The 12119-nt window shown below is 58.1% G+C and overlaps 2 protein-coding genes across 8 annotated transcripts in view; both read left to right on the top strand.

Moving 5' to 3' along the window:
• The window catches only part of CAPN5 (calpain 5), a 57697-nt gene extending 49676 nt beyond the window's left edge, over positions 1-8021 (top strand). For all 4 annotated transcript variants that reach the window (XM_082410346.1, XM_082410345.1, XM_082410348.1 and 1 more), the window contains exons 8-13: positions 998-1193; positions 1840-1962; positions 3092-3288; positions 4202-4317; positions 4858-4994; positions 5948-8021. In XM_082410346.1, the coding sequence (XP_082266472.1) occupies positions 998-1193; positions 1840-1962; positions 3092-3288; positions 4202-4317; positions 4858-4994; positions 5948-6130 (952 nt within the window). In that variant the 3' untranslated portion in view covers positions 6131-8021. The remainder of the gene's footprint in view (positions 1-997; positions 1194-1839; positions 1963-3091; positions 3289-4201; positions 4318-4857; positions 4995-5947) is intronic.
• A 2704-nt stretch (positions 8022-10725) lies between these two features.
• The window catches only part of MYO7A (myosin VIIA), a 107554-nt gene continuing 106160 nt past the window's right edge, over positions 10726-12119 (top strand). For all 4 annotated transcript variants that reach the window (XM_082410309.1, XM_082410306.1, XM_082410308.1 and 1 more), the window contains exon 1: positions 10726-10999. The gene's annotated coding sequence lies outside the window, so the exon portion shown is untranslated. The remainder of the gene's footprint in view (positions 11000-12119) is intronic.

The raw sequence follows: 12119 nt of genomic DNA, 5'->3' as shown, positions 1-12119 counted from the left end.
ACACTTGGGTTTGGGATGGGAAGAGTGAGTTCAGGGAGGTGAGGAGGTGAGCTTGGAAGATGGCAACAGCCTTGCTTAAAGAGCGTGATAATGATTCCTGCATTCATTCACTCCTGCATTCATTCATTCGGCATTCATTCATTCTGCATTTAACCCTGCTTGCCAGGCTCAGTGTCTTTCTTCAGCAGGACACTTGATTTGGAGACTGAGCCACTTCCTGGAGGGATACAGGGTACCCTGTGTGTGGGAGATGTTGTGAGGGCCCCAGGCAGATCCAGAGGCAGATGGCAGTGATCCTGGCACCCCAGTGAGGTCCCCTCCTGCAGGTGTCAGGGGAGCTGCTGCAGGAGGCCCCCTCAGGCCTTCTGGTCTGGGCTCCTGTGGATGAGATCCACTTTGCCCAGTCTGGCTCAGGGGCCAGTCGAATTAAAACATAGCAGTAGAAAACCCTCATCAGGAAAGGGCTTCCTCCTAAGGCCTTTCTCAGATATGTTCACCCTTGATGCATGTATGTGCATATTCTCTTACATGTGCACCCTTGAAGGTGGGTGGGCACTTCCCTTCCCCCCGCCCAGGCTCCTGGAGGTGTGGCAGCATCCTGGCCACTGCAGCTCGCCTACCAAGGGGTTTCCACCACTAGCTGTGGGTGATAATGGATGGAAACTGTAGAGGGCTGTACACATTAGTTATTCATACTATTAATAATTGTAACGGCCAGCCTTTGGCAACTCCTGTCTGCTGGAAGTTGTATTACATGCTTTTATTGTTATTGCTTTGCTTAATTCCTGCACTAACTCTGTGAGATAGGCAGCTGTCGTTAGATTCATTCCCGTTTTACAAAGCAAGAGACTGAAGCCAAAAGAGATGTGAAGGGTCCGTGTGATGCCATGTCCACACTTGCTGTGTAGGCCGTGGTTCAGAGCACGTGGGGCGAGTGGGCAGGCTGGTGGGCGGGGTGGGGGGGTGACCGGCCGGCTCATCCCCTTGCCACGCCCAGGATGACCTTTGAGGACGTGTGCCGATACTTCACGGACATCATCAAGTGCCGCCTGATCAACACGTCTTACCTGAGCATACACAAGACGTGGGAGGAGGCCCGGCTGTGTGGCGCCTGGACGCGGCACGAGGACCCGCTGCACAACCGCAGCGGCGGCTGCATCAACCACAAGGACACCTTCTTCCAGAACCCGCAGGTGGGCCTCCTTGGGGATCCCCACCCCCCCGCCCCTTGAGCAACTGTGGGGCCCTCGGCACCGTCCTGCCACGGACTCCTGCATGACCTCGGGTACATCCCTGTACCTCCGTGGGGTTCGGTGCACCGTTTGTACAGCGGGGTTGGATGGGCATGTCTGGGAGGTCCTGTCACCCCCAACCTCACAATATGACCTGCAGGCTCTGAGGACTAATGAGTGCCCTGATAAGAGTTACAGGGACATTTTATTTGGAGGCTGAGCTGGGGGCCCAAACCCCTTGTTTCCACACATAACGCTGCTCCTTCTGGGGGAACTTGGCCAGGCTGGCTCCCCACGGGGACTCCTCCCCTGCGGCCTCCTCGGTCATGACCCCGGCACCCGCCTAGTCCTCACGCCCGGTGTGCCTTCACTGAGCACCAGCTGCATGCAGGCTCGGAGCTGAGCATCCAGCGTTTCCCCGAGTCCTCCCACCCCGCATGCAGGGTGGACATTGCAGCCCATCTCACAGATGAGGGATGAGGCTCAGAGAGGTGATGTGACTTGCCCAAGTTCACACAGCTGAGTTCTGGGCCGAGCTTCGGGAGCCACCGAGCCCATTTTCAGTGTGGTCTCACCGTGTGTCCCTCTTCCTCTGCTGCACCCGCAGTACATCTTTGAGGTCAAAAAGCCAGAAGATGAAGTGCTGATCTGCATCCAGCAACGGCCAAAACAGTCCACCCGCCGGGATGGCAAGGGTGAAAATCTGGCCATTGGCTTCGACATCTACAAGGTGAGGCCAGCTGGGACCCCTGCTCTGGGTAAGGAGAGTTTGGGCTGCCTGGGCCTGGGGGAGAACACTCTAGAACACTTTGGTCTCCGACATCACCCCGGTCACCCTGGTCACATTGGCTGATGCCATGGTTGTGCTGTGACACAGGTCCTGTTTGGATCCCCACAGAGGCCCAGCCTGCCTTGGATTGGCCCCGCTGGAGCTCTCAGCCTCATTTCTTCTTGCCCAGACCCACAGGCTGTTTGGACGGGGAAGGGGACGATTGCTGGTGGTCGGGCCTGGGCTCTGGGGGGCCGCCCACGGCTTCCTCCCTCAGGGCTCTGGCCCCCCTGAGTTGGAGGCCTTGCTGGGCACTGGGAAGAGGCAGCCTGGGCAGAGCCAGGAGGGCTTCCCACTGGCCTGGGCCCCAAGGCCTTCCGCATGTTGTGACTCCCCGTGTGTGATGACACGCAGCGTAGCGGGGCAGCGTGGGCCTGCCAGACACCAAGAACCTAATGAAACCACGTGCGTGTGCTATGCCCACGGTCTGAGTCGAGGCCCTGGCATTTGATGTGCTGGGTCGTATTATAACCGTTTGTTCACATCAGCATGTTGGAACATTCACTGCGTGCTGACGTTGTGACTTTGATGTGACAGGATCTTCGCTGATGTGACTATAGCTTATCATGGCACTTATTCCAGGAATTGTCCAGCATGTCCCGGCAGCTGGTGATGTCATTTCATGGACACATGCTGTGTCCTGGGCAGATAGTGATACTTGATTCTGTTGTGATGTCAGAAACCCCACAGACATTGTCACCAGGGGGATTCCCATTGCCACCCCTCTCAATAGCTTTATGAGATATAATTCACATACCATATGACTCGCTCACTTCAAGTGTATTCGTAAAGTTGTGCAGCCATCGCCACAGTCAATTTTAGGACACTTCCATCACCCCAAAAAGAAACCCCGCACCCTTTAGCCGCCACCACCCAGTTGCATCCACCTCCCGCCCCGCCAGCCCTAGGCGGGCAGATGCTTATGTACTTCTGACTCTGTAGATATGCCTCTTCTGGCAACGAGGGGGAGACGTGGGGTGCGGGGTGGGGTGAGGGGCTCTGTGTGACCCGGTGTCTCCGCCCCCGTCAGGTGGAGGAGAACCGCCAGTACCGCATGCACAGCCTGCAGCACAGGACCGCCAGCTCCATCTACATCAACTCGCGCAGCGTCTTCCTGCGCACGGAGCAGCCCGAGGGCCGCTACGTCATCATCCCCACCACCTTCGAGCCAGGCCACACTGGCGAGTTCCTGCTCCGAGTCTTCACTGACGTGCCCTCCAACTGCCGGTGCGTGGGGACTGGCTGGGGGCCTGGGTTGGCAGGGCCCAGGTCCACACCAGGCTGGCCCGCAGTCTTCAGCCCAGAGTTCTTCAGTGTCGTCCTAAGCCGTGGAGCCTGGGCCTCCAGCCTCCCTGGCCTGACATTAGCATCCATCCCCTTTCTTTCCCTTCCCCTCCTCCCCTGTCCCAGCCTCTCTTGGCCACACGAAGGAGCAGCTGCTCACGTGTGCAGAGCGCTTCACAGTTTACAAAGAAGCTTTCACTCATCTCATTTGCTCTTCCTGAACCCTGGGGTGGGAGGCCTGACCCCTTCGTTTTACAGATCAGAACTGGGGATCGACGGTGGTTGGGGGTGGTTTCTAAGGCCGTGCCACCAGTGGCAGAGTCCGGCTAGGTGGACCCTGAAACCATCCCCATCCCTGCTACAGTGCAGACCTGTGCGTCCCACACTGCCCTCCCGCCTTGCTAGGCAGCCCAGAGTCGGTGCTCCCTGCCCACATCCCAGACTGGGGAGGCAGCTTGTGGAATTAGCGGACCTCGGTCCCGCCAGTCTGTGCTGTGTTGGGCAAGCCCCTTCCCCCGGTGATCCTGATGCTTCCTAATCCGTAAAATGGGCAGAGTGCCAGTCACTTATCTCCCAGGGCTTTGTGAGGATTAGAGATAATACCTGTAACATCCCAGCAGAGTGCTTGGCACACAGTAATGCTCGGTACATTGCTTTTCCCCTGGGGGAGGAGGGGGCACCCTTGGGTAGGGATGGAGCAGCAGGAAGCTTATGGGGGTTTGTTTGCCCGAGACAAGCATTGTCTGGACTAAACACTGCTCTTGACCCCCGCCCCACTCTTCTTGAATCCCCTGACCTTCCGTCTTCCCGGACCCTCTCCATCACCTCCCGCCTCTTCTCCTCTGCCCTGCATCAGGGAGCTACGCCTGGATGAGCCTCCCCGCTCCTGCTGGAGCTCCCTGTGCGGCTACCCCCAGCAGGTGACCCAGGTGCATGTCCTGGGGGCCACTGGTCTCAAGGACTCCCCAACAGGTGAGCTTGCCTGGAGAAAACCCCCAGCCCTTCTCCCCTCCCAAGCCACAGACACAGCCTCCAGAGCTCTCCTGCTCTCACTCATTGAATGAGCAAACCCATCCTGACATCCACTTTGGGCCCAGCCCTGGGATGAAGCTGGGCGTATAGAGAAGAACACGCTCTGCCTCCTGCCCTTGGGCGGCTTCCAGTGTGGCAGGGCAGTCAGACACAGGGACAGGCAGCTAGGAGGGAGGGCTCAGGGAAGGCTTCCTGGAGGGGGGGGCCTTTCTCCAGGCTGAGGAGGTATTAAGGTATGAAGCCTGGTGAAGGAAAGTAGGGGAGAAAGGTGCTCCAGGCAGGGGGAACAGCTTGGGTAAAGGTCTGGAGACCAGAGATTACCAGCATGCCCCCTCCTGTCTCTGGAAGTTAGGGAGCTGGCCAGGCTCTGGTCTCCCTTCTCCTGAATACACGAGCCCAGGCTCCTGCTTCCAGACATCTGTCTCATCCGGGGCCTGTCCCAGCCCCACCCTCACCCCGTTGCCCACTCCCTCTTTCTAGGGGCTAACTCTTACGTGATCATCAAGAGTGAGGGGGACAAAGTCCGCTCGGCCGTGCAGAAAGGCACCTCGACGCCTGAGTATGATGTGAAAGGCATCTTCTACCGCAAGAAGCCAAGCCAGCCCATCACTGTGCAGGTGAGCCCGCCTGTCTGGGGTCCCTCCTGGGCCCCCTGCCTCATGCTTCCGCACTCAGAGTGGCTGGGCCCAGCATGGCAGGCCTTTGACAGGGACCCAAGAACACTGGGTTCTGGTTCCCACTCTGTCTCGGACACGGTGTGGCCTAGGGAATTTTCTTGCCTACCCCTCCTGGTACCCCAGAGTCCCCTCTGTGGGGTTGATGAGTTGGATTAGCTGTAGGGATTGTGGGACACAGCAGGGTCAGACTCCCGGCCAGGGACAGTTGTCATCTCTGCCAACCTTGCCCCAAAGCCTTGGGAGTTGTTCCTTTAATTCCCCTGGTGGCAGATGGTGGGGGTGACTATTGCCTGAGAGCAGGGCATCAGAAAGCCAGGGTCCTGGGCACGGGCTTCCTTCCCCTCTCAGGCCAAGGGGACCACAGTTTTCAGCTCATTGGCAGGAAGCCCTCTGTCCCTGGAGTCCAGGCCAGCGTCTCTCCCGGTGAGAAACCATCTGTAAACAAACGCTCGGGTATCCTGGGGGAGCTACTGTAGGGTTTCCAAGTTTTTTAACACTGAGTCCTACCGGATCAAATCACAGACCCATAGATGTTTGGGCTGGAAGGACCCTTAGGAGCCGTTGATCCAAACCTCATGTTGAAGATGGGGAAACCAGAGCAGGGGGTGTATCACTTGTCCAAGGTCACCCAAGGTCAACGTCAGAGCTAATAATGACAGATTTAACTGTATACATGGAGGGGAGCTTTGACATATAGGAGGAAGCCTGAGGCACTGGCAGGGGCATGGCCTTGCCCAAGGTCCATGGTGAGGCAGATGCAGGGCTCCTTTTCCTCAGCCCAGCCTGCATCACAGGAAGGGGAGTCGAGGCTCTGCCGCCGCTGTCAGCAGCCCTCACAGACCCATAGTCCTTGTCTTGGAGATGGCCCCCAACCATCCTCTGTCTCCTTCCAGATCTGGAACTACCGAGTCCTGAAGGATGAGTTCCTGGGCCAGGTGTACCTGAAGGCCAGCTCGGACGACCTCCAGGCCCTGCACACCCTCCACCTCCGAGACCGCAACAGCCGGCAGCCCAGCGACCTGCCGGGCACCGTTGCTGTGCGCGTCCTCAGCAGTGCCTCCCTCACGGCCATCTGATACCTGCCCGTCTGCCTGCACCCACAGTTCTCACCACCATCTGCATGTCCCCAACCAGGCCAGGGACCAGCCTGGGAGCCGGGACACTGGCGTCCTTTTCCCAGCTTTTCCACTGACTTGCTGTGTGACCTTGGGAGGTCTCTGCCCCTCTCAAGGACACTTGCCTCAGTGTCCCGAGGACCCCAAAGCATTCCCTTCTCATAGAGGAGTCTTCTTGCCTGAGATTTAAAATAACCCTCCCTACCCCAACTGCCACCATGGCTAAGGGACTCTATCCGTTGAAAACCTTTTCCCAAGGCCCTGCTCTCTGCCAGCAGAGTGCCAAGAAGATGTCACTTGTTTACACACAAACTGCCACATCCCCAAGGCCCACTCTTGCCCCTTGTGTCCCAGGCCTGCCCCAGTGTCCAAGACTTGCTTTCTTTGTCACCTACATCTGGTTTTCTAGCCACCTTGAAAGGACTCTTGGCTCTTGGGTTCCTGCCCAGGCTAGAATTTGGGAAATGTCCAGGTGACATCTGTCCATTCTCGAATCCCATCCACTCACCCGCCCATCATGTATTTATTCAAAGGAGATTTGCCAAATGAATAAACGATGCCCATGAGACCCCATGTGGAGCCGGGCCTCTCCTCGCAGCTCTGGGAGGCCCGGCGTCCGTCCTGGGCCTCGCCTCTGCTCTCAGGTCCTCTCAGATACAGACGCCCAGAGGAGCTGCTGCCACCTTCTCCTTCTAGGTTCTGATTGCATTCCCAGCCTCTGGTTTAGGGTCCCTGGAGAGGTGGTGGAGAGGAAGGGCGTCCTGCCTCCACTGCCCTGACGCGGGAAGGAGTGTGTCTGATGTAGTGGGCCAGGCGGGGAGAGACCTGAGGGGAGGCACATGCTCCCAGGACCCCCTCTGCTGCAAGACCTGGGCTTTTCCCGGGAGCAGGGACTCTGGAGTGGTGGTCTCAGGTCCACTGGCATCAATTTGCACATTGGGCTTGACAGGAGATGGTAAATCCATTGTCTGACCAGAGGCCCTTCCACCAACATTCCCCCCAAAACGTAGCTGAGGAGCCATAGCCCTCTTGCTGCCCGGACCAAAACGCTCCTTTTAGTCCTCAACGTTTTATATTCTTTCCGTTTTAACTCTCAATTTTAACCAGGGGTTTTTAAAGGAAAACTGAAAGCCAGACCCTTTTTTTCTTCTTAAACTCCAGTTCCTGTGATCCTCTGATTTTATTTTGATTTGCTTGGGGAGGGACATGGCGAGGTCATACCTTCTCAGAGGAGGTCTGGAGGTGGATGAAGAAGATGGGGGTTTGTACTTGGATGTTTTACAAGCCAGCACCTGCTGTGTTCTTGGAGAGTGTTGGCGCTGTGACCAGCTTTGGATCTCTCCTGTGCCCTTCTCAGGCTCCAGACCAGGTGAAGTCAATGAAAAAGTCCAGTTGGTTCAAGATCAGGAATTCCTGTGGCCTTGCTGGGAATTCCTTTGGGAAACCTGACTTTTCAGCTCCAGATCTGGCTCTTGGGTGCAGTGTCCTGGCTGGATATGCTGGATTCTTGACTTTGCTGGATTCTTGACCCCTCGCTCTGGCTGGCTCTGCTCCTGTGTCCTGGCCCTGGGTCACGGGAGGGGCCAGGAACTGAAAGACAAGGAAGACAAAAGGATTCCTTCTCAAAAAGCTGGGACTTCTCAAGAACCTGAACCTAGGGTGAGGACTTTGTGTGTGACCAGGAGCAAGTTGCTTAAACCTCCTGTGCCTCGATTTCCCCCTCTGCAAAGTGGGGCCAGTGATTATCGTTTGTCAGCACTCTTACTAACAAGTGCTGTATAAGGGCAAAACAATACCCTTTCTCTATGTATCTTTGTATGCGTACACACTATACACAGTCATGTAATCACCACTTCTCAGTGTCTGTTTGAAAGGAAGACTCCTGAGTTGGGTGGAGCGGATAAGCCAGCCTGGGGCCTCTGGGGCCGACACACGGGTCTTTGCTCAGCCATGTCCACCTGGGCTACGGGGGCAAACCAGGACCAGCTGGCAGACCTGTGTGGGCTTCAGCCTGGGGGCCGGGCATTGTGTCCCTCGACTCCCTTCTCAGACAGAACTGGTTCGGCAGCCCTGCCCTTGCTCCCTGCCCCTCTTGGTGGGCCAGGCTGGCTCCTGGCCTTGTGGGGATCCTGGTTCCCAGGAGGCCCTGGGGACTGGGCAGGTGAGGATGGAGCTCTTTCAGGCTGGGTCCGGAGGGTGAGTGGGGAGAGCAGCTGCTCTGTTTGCCTGGTGCGCCCTGCAGCCCACGGGGGCCTCAAGTCCCCATTTGCAGATGGGTAGGGCCCACGGGGGCCTCAAGTCCCCATTTGCAGATGGGTAGGGCCCCTGCCCCACAGCACCCCGAGCTGGGCTGCGTTCCCCGCAGGGCCGAGCGCAGGGTCAGGGGAGTGGAGACCTGTTCTGTTCTCAGAATAAATGTTATCACAATTCCAGAAAGGCCTTCCTGTGTCTGTCTGTCCCTCTGGGGACAAGGGACAATGAAGGGAATGTTTCCCAGGCCTGGGTGACTGTCCTCTGGTTAGAGAGCCACGTGAGGGAGTTACAGCTGAGGCTGGACCCCGATGCCTGCCTGGTGGGACTGTGCTGGCATCATCGGGGTCATTCAGCTGTCCCTTCACCTGGCCTTTTCCCAAGTCCCGTCCTAGGCACTGGGGGCGGGGGAAGCAGCCACAGTGCCTGCTCCGGGGCGGTGTACACACTGGTGGGGAAGACATGCAGAGAACCAGTGGCGAGGCAGCGTGGGAGCTACTGGGTGTTCCCTGAGCCTGCTGGGGGCAGGATGGCCTCGCCCCGAGCCAGTTGTGGAATAGAGGGGGGCAGCCGCATGAAGGGCAGCCAAAAAGGAGATGGGCTTATGGGGGTACAGGTGGATGTAGAGGATCAGAGTGGAGGCTGTTGAGAGGAAGATGATGGCAGCTCGAGCCAGAAAGCCGGGGGTGGCGGGGAGGAGAAACCAGAGAGATTTCAGAGGTAGAGTGGACAGAACTTGATGGCTGGGTTGGGAGTGGGGAGTAAGGGAAAAATAAATGAACTAAGACCAAGATTTCCTCATAAGACTGGGAGACAAGGATGTGCTGAATGATGTGCCCACCTTAGCGTAGTGCCTGGCCGCTGGTGGGTGCTGAGTAGCTGTAGCTGGGCAGCATCTGGCGGGGACCACATACCCCTGCGCCGCTCCGCGCCCATCCCTCACAGCTCAGACCTGCGTTCTGCCTGGGGCACCATTTCCTCTTCAGGCCTCAGCTTTCCCATCTGTGTGAGGCTGACACCACTCGCCCACCCAGTCTGGCCGGCTCAGCAAGAGATGATTAGAGGGATGGTAGGTACCAAGTGCGGACGGCAGGTGGGAGTCCAGCAGTGGGGACAGTGTTCAGGAGCAACTCCGGTCATGGGCACCCGGCCAAGCACACTCCAGCATCCAGGGGTCTTCAGGGGTCAGGATCGTCGGGTCAGAGGGAGCCCCAGGCTTGGCAGAGCCTGGGTCCCAGCGCTGTCGCTTCCCACCCGCTGCTCCAGGCAGAGGCTGCATGCTCAGCCTTGCTCTCCAGGGGGCGCCATCGGGGAGCCGTGCCCAGGCGGTGGCGCAGTTGGGCCATTGGTCCCTCCCTGGGTCCCCCACCCCATCCTTTGGGTGGCAGCCAGGTGGCCCCTTTGCTGCAGGCACAACCCCGTTACAGAGAATCCAAAAGAATACCTCCCTCCGCCCTGGCCAGACCTGTCCTGGAGAGGCCTGCCTGGCTGGGGCGGCTGCCAGGGTCGCTGCAGGCGAAGGGCCATGACGTGCAAGGGCCAGGTCTCAACAGGGAGTCCTCGGTGGCACTGTCTTCGCTGACGCTAATAACGAACATTTTGTTCACTCTCTTCCTCGTTTACCCTCCTCCCCTACTGTAAAATCGCATTTTCCACCTCAGTTTGCACGAGTCCCTGGTACATGCAGCATTGCTCCCAGTCAGCTGCTTCGAGAAGGTTTCCTGGATGATTAGAGATGGCAGGCATCCCGCGGCCCAGCCCCCAGAACAAGCTGTGGGGCAGTGGTGAAGTGATGAACTTCTGGGGGACACATCTGAGGCGAGCCCTCGGGAAGTGGCCTGGGGCAAGGGCAGGGTCTGTGTGTGTGTGTGTGTGTGTGTGTGTGGCGCAAGGGGGGCAGAAAGGGCCAGGAGGCAGGACTTGCTACCTCCTGCCCTGCCTCGCCTGGTCCTTTGCTCTGAGTCTCAAACAGCCATTTTGCAGAGAAGGAAACAGTCTTGGCAGACAGCAAGCAGGGGCCAAGACTCAGCAAATCAGTGACCAAGTTGGGATCAGAACAAGGTTTCCTGCCCAGGTGCTGAGAGCAGGTGGTGGGCATTACTGCAAATGACAGGAGGCAGCTGAGGCTGGGATGAGTGGCTCCGGGCCTGCTCGCACGCTGGTGCTGGTCGGCAGCACAGCCGAGAAAGACCCCAGTGCCCCGGCCTCCCCGCTGGGCGGCCAGGGCTCCGCCAGGGCCCTGGGCAGCACAGCCCGCCTCCCATGCTGATGTCACGACACCCAGACCTCGAAGGGCCCTCCGACTCCGCCTCCCCGGGGAAGGCTCTGGAGTGGGGAGGAGAGGGCAGCAGTGCCGGCCGGAGAGCTGCCCTGGGCAGGAAGGAAAGGGAGAGACTGAGAGAGAGACTCACACGGTGAAAGACTGCAAGACCCAGAGAGACCCCCAGAGCACGGTCACAGAGCAAGACAGAGGAAGAGGGGGCGTGTGTCTGCAGATTTTCCCACACCTGCCACCTCAGCTTCCCGAGCCCTCTGTGCAGGTGGCAGCTGCAGCCAGGCCGGTGGGCAGCAGGGACCCAGGTAAGGATGGGCTGCCCGCTGTCCTGAGCACTGGGAGAAGGGTTTGCTGGACTTCGGGGGAGTCATGGGCTTGGGCCACCCTGGAGCCACTGTCCCCACAGCCAATTGCTCCTGGTCTGGGCTCCCTGCCATCTCTGACCAGAGCTGGGACAGGGGGGCAGACATGCTGGGGGTGGCAGGCACAGAGTCCTCTGTCCCTGACTCTTTGTCTCCTTAGGCCTCTCTCAGCCACTATCTCTTTCTTTATCTCTCTCCTTGGAAAAGTCGCTTCCTTCCTCTGTGCCTCAAATTTCCCTTCTGTGAAATGGGAGATGAAGCCCCATCAGCCATGGTTGTTGGGAGGACAAGGTAAAATTGAGCATGGGTATAGAAGTGTAAATACAGTTCTGTGTTCTCTGTTGTCAATTTAAAAAGCAATTAACTTGAACAGGGATTAGTTTTTATTTTTAGGAAAAAATAATGTCTATTTTGTAGCTTTTTCCTCACACGTGGCCCTTAAATTCTATGCCCTTTCAACCCCTTTCCACCCCCCAAAGCCCTGAAGGCCCTGGTTCTGCCCCTGGCTCTCGGGGCTCACACTGGTGCAGGATGCCAGCACCACAGCTGGGCATCCTCTTCACAGACATAGCTCCCCACGGCAGCTGCCTGCTGGCCTTTGTTGAATTCCCTTCTCAGCCAGGCACCCAGGCCAGGTGCAGGTCTCCAGAAGGATGGTGTACCTGCTGTATCCCGGAGCCCCAGGGCAGGGGTCAAGGCTCAGGTGTCAGGTAGTGTCATGGGCAGAGGATCAAATGCCCCAGCGCCTCTGAATGGACCTTGTGAAAAATTGATGCTCATCCTGGGAGGCAGGTAGGGGGCCAGAGGGGCCTCATGCCGGGGCCGATGGGCTGGGGCTGCTTTTGATCACCACGCTCAGTCCCACGAGTCCTTCCTGAGCTGTCCCTGGGCCTGACCCTGTGCTGTGTGAGGTGATGGCTGAGCCCCACACCCTACCCTGTATCAACTCCCTTACTTTGGAAGCAGAGGTGGGGACAGACCCTGACCAGACAACAAACGCATATAGTCAGGGCTGGATAGAGGGAAATATCGGGGCTCTTGGCAGGCTGGGGACAGTCAGGGA

Source organism: Balaenoptera physalus (assembly GCF_965194825.1).
Source record: "Balaenoptera physalus genome assembly, chromosome: 10".
NCBI classification, from domain to species: Eukaryota; Metazoa; Chordata; class Mammalia; order Artiodactyla; family Balaenopteridae; genus Balaenoptera; species Balaenoptera physalus.
This window is presented reverse-complemented; position numbering and strand designations above follow the sequence as displayed.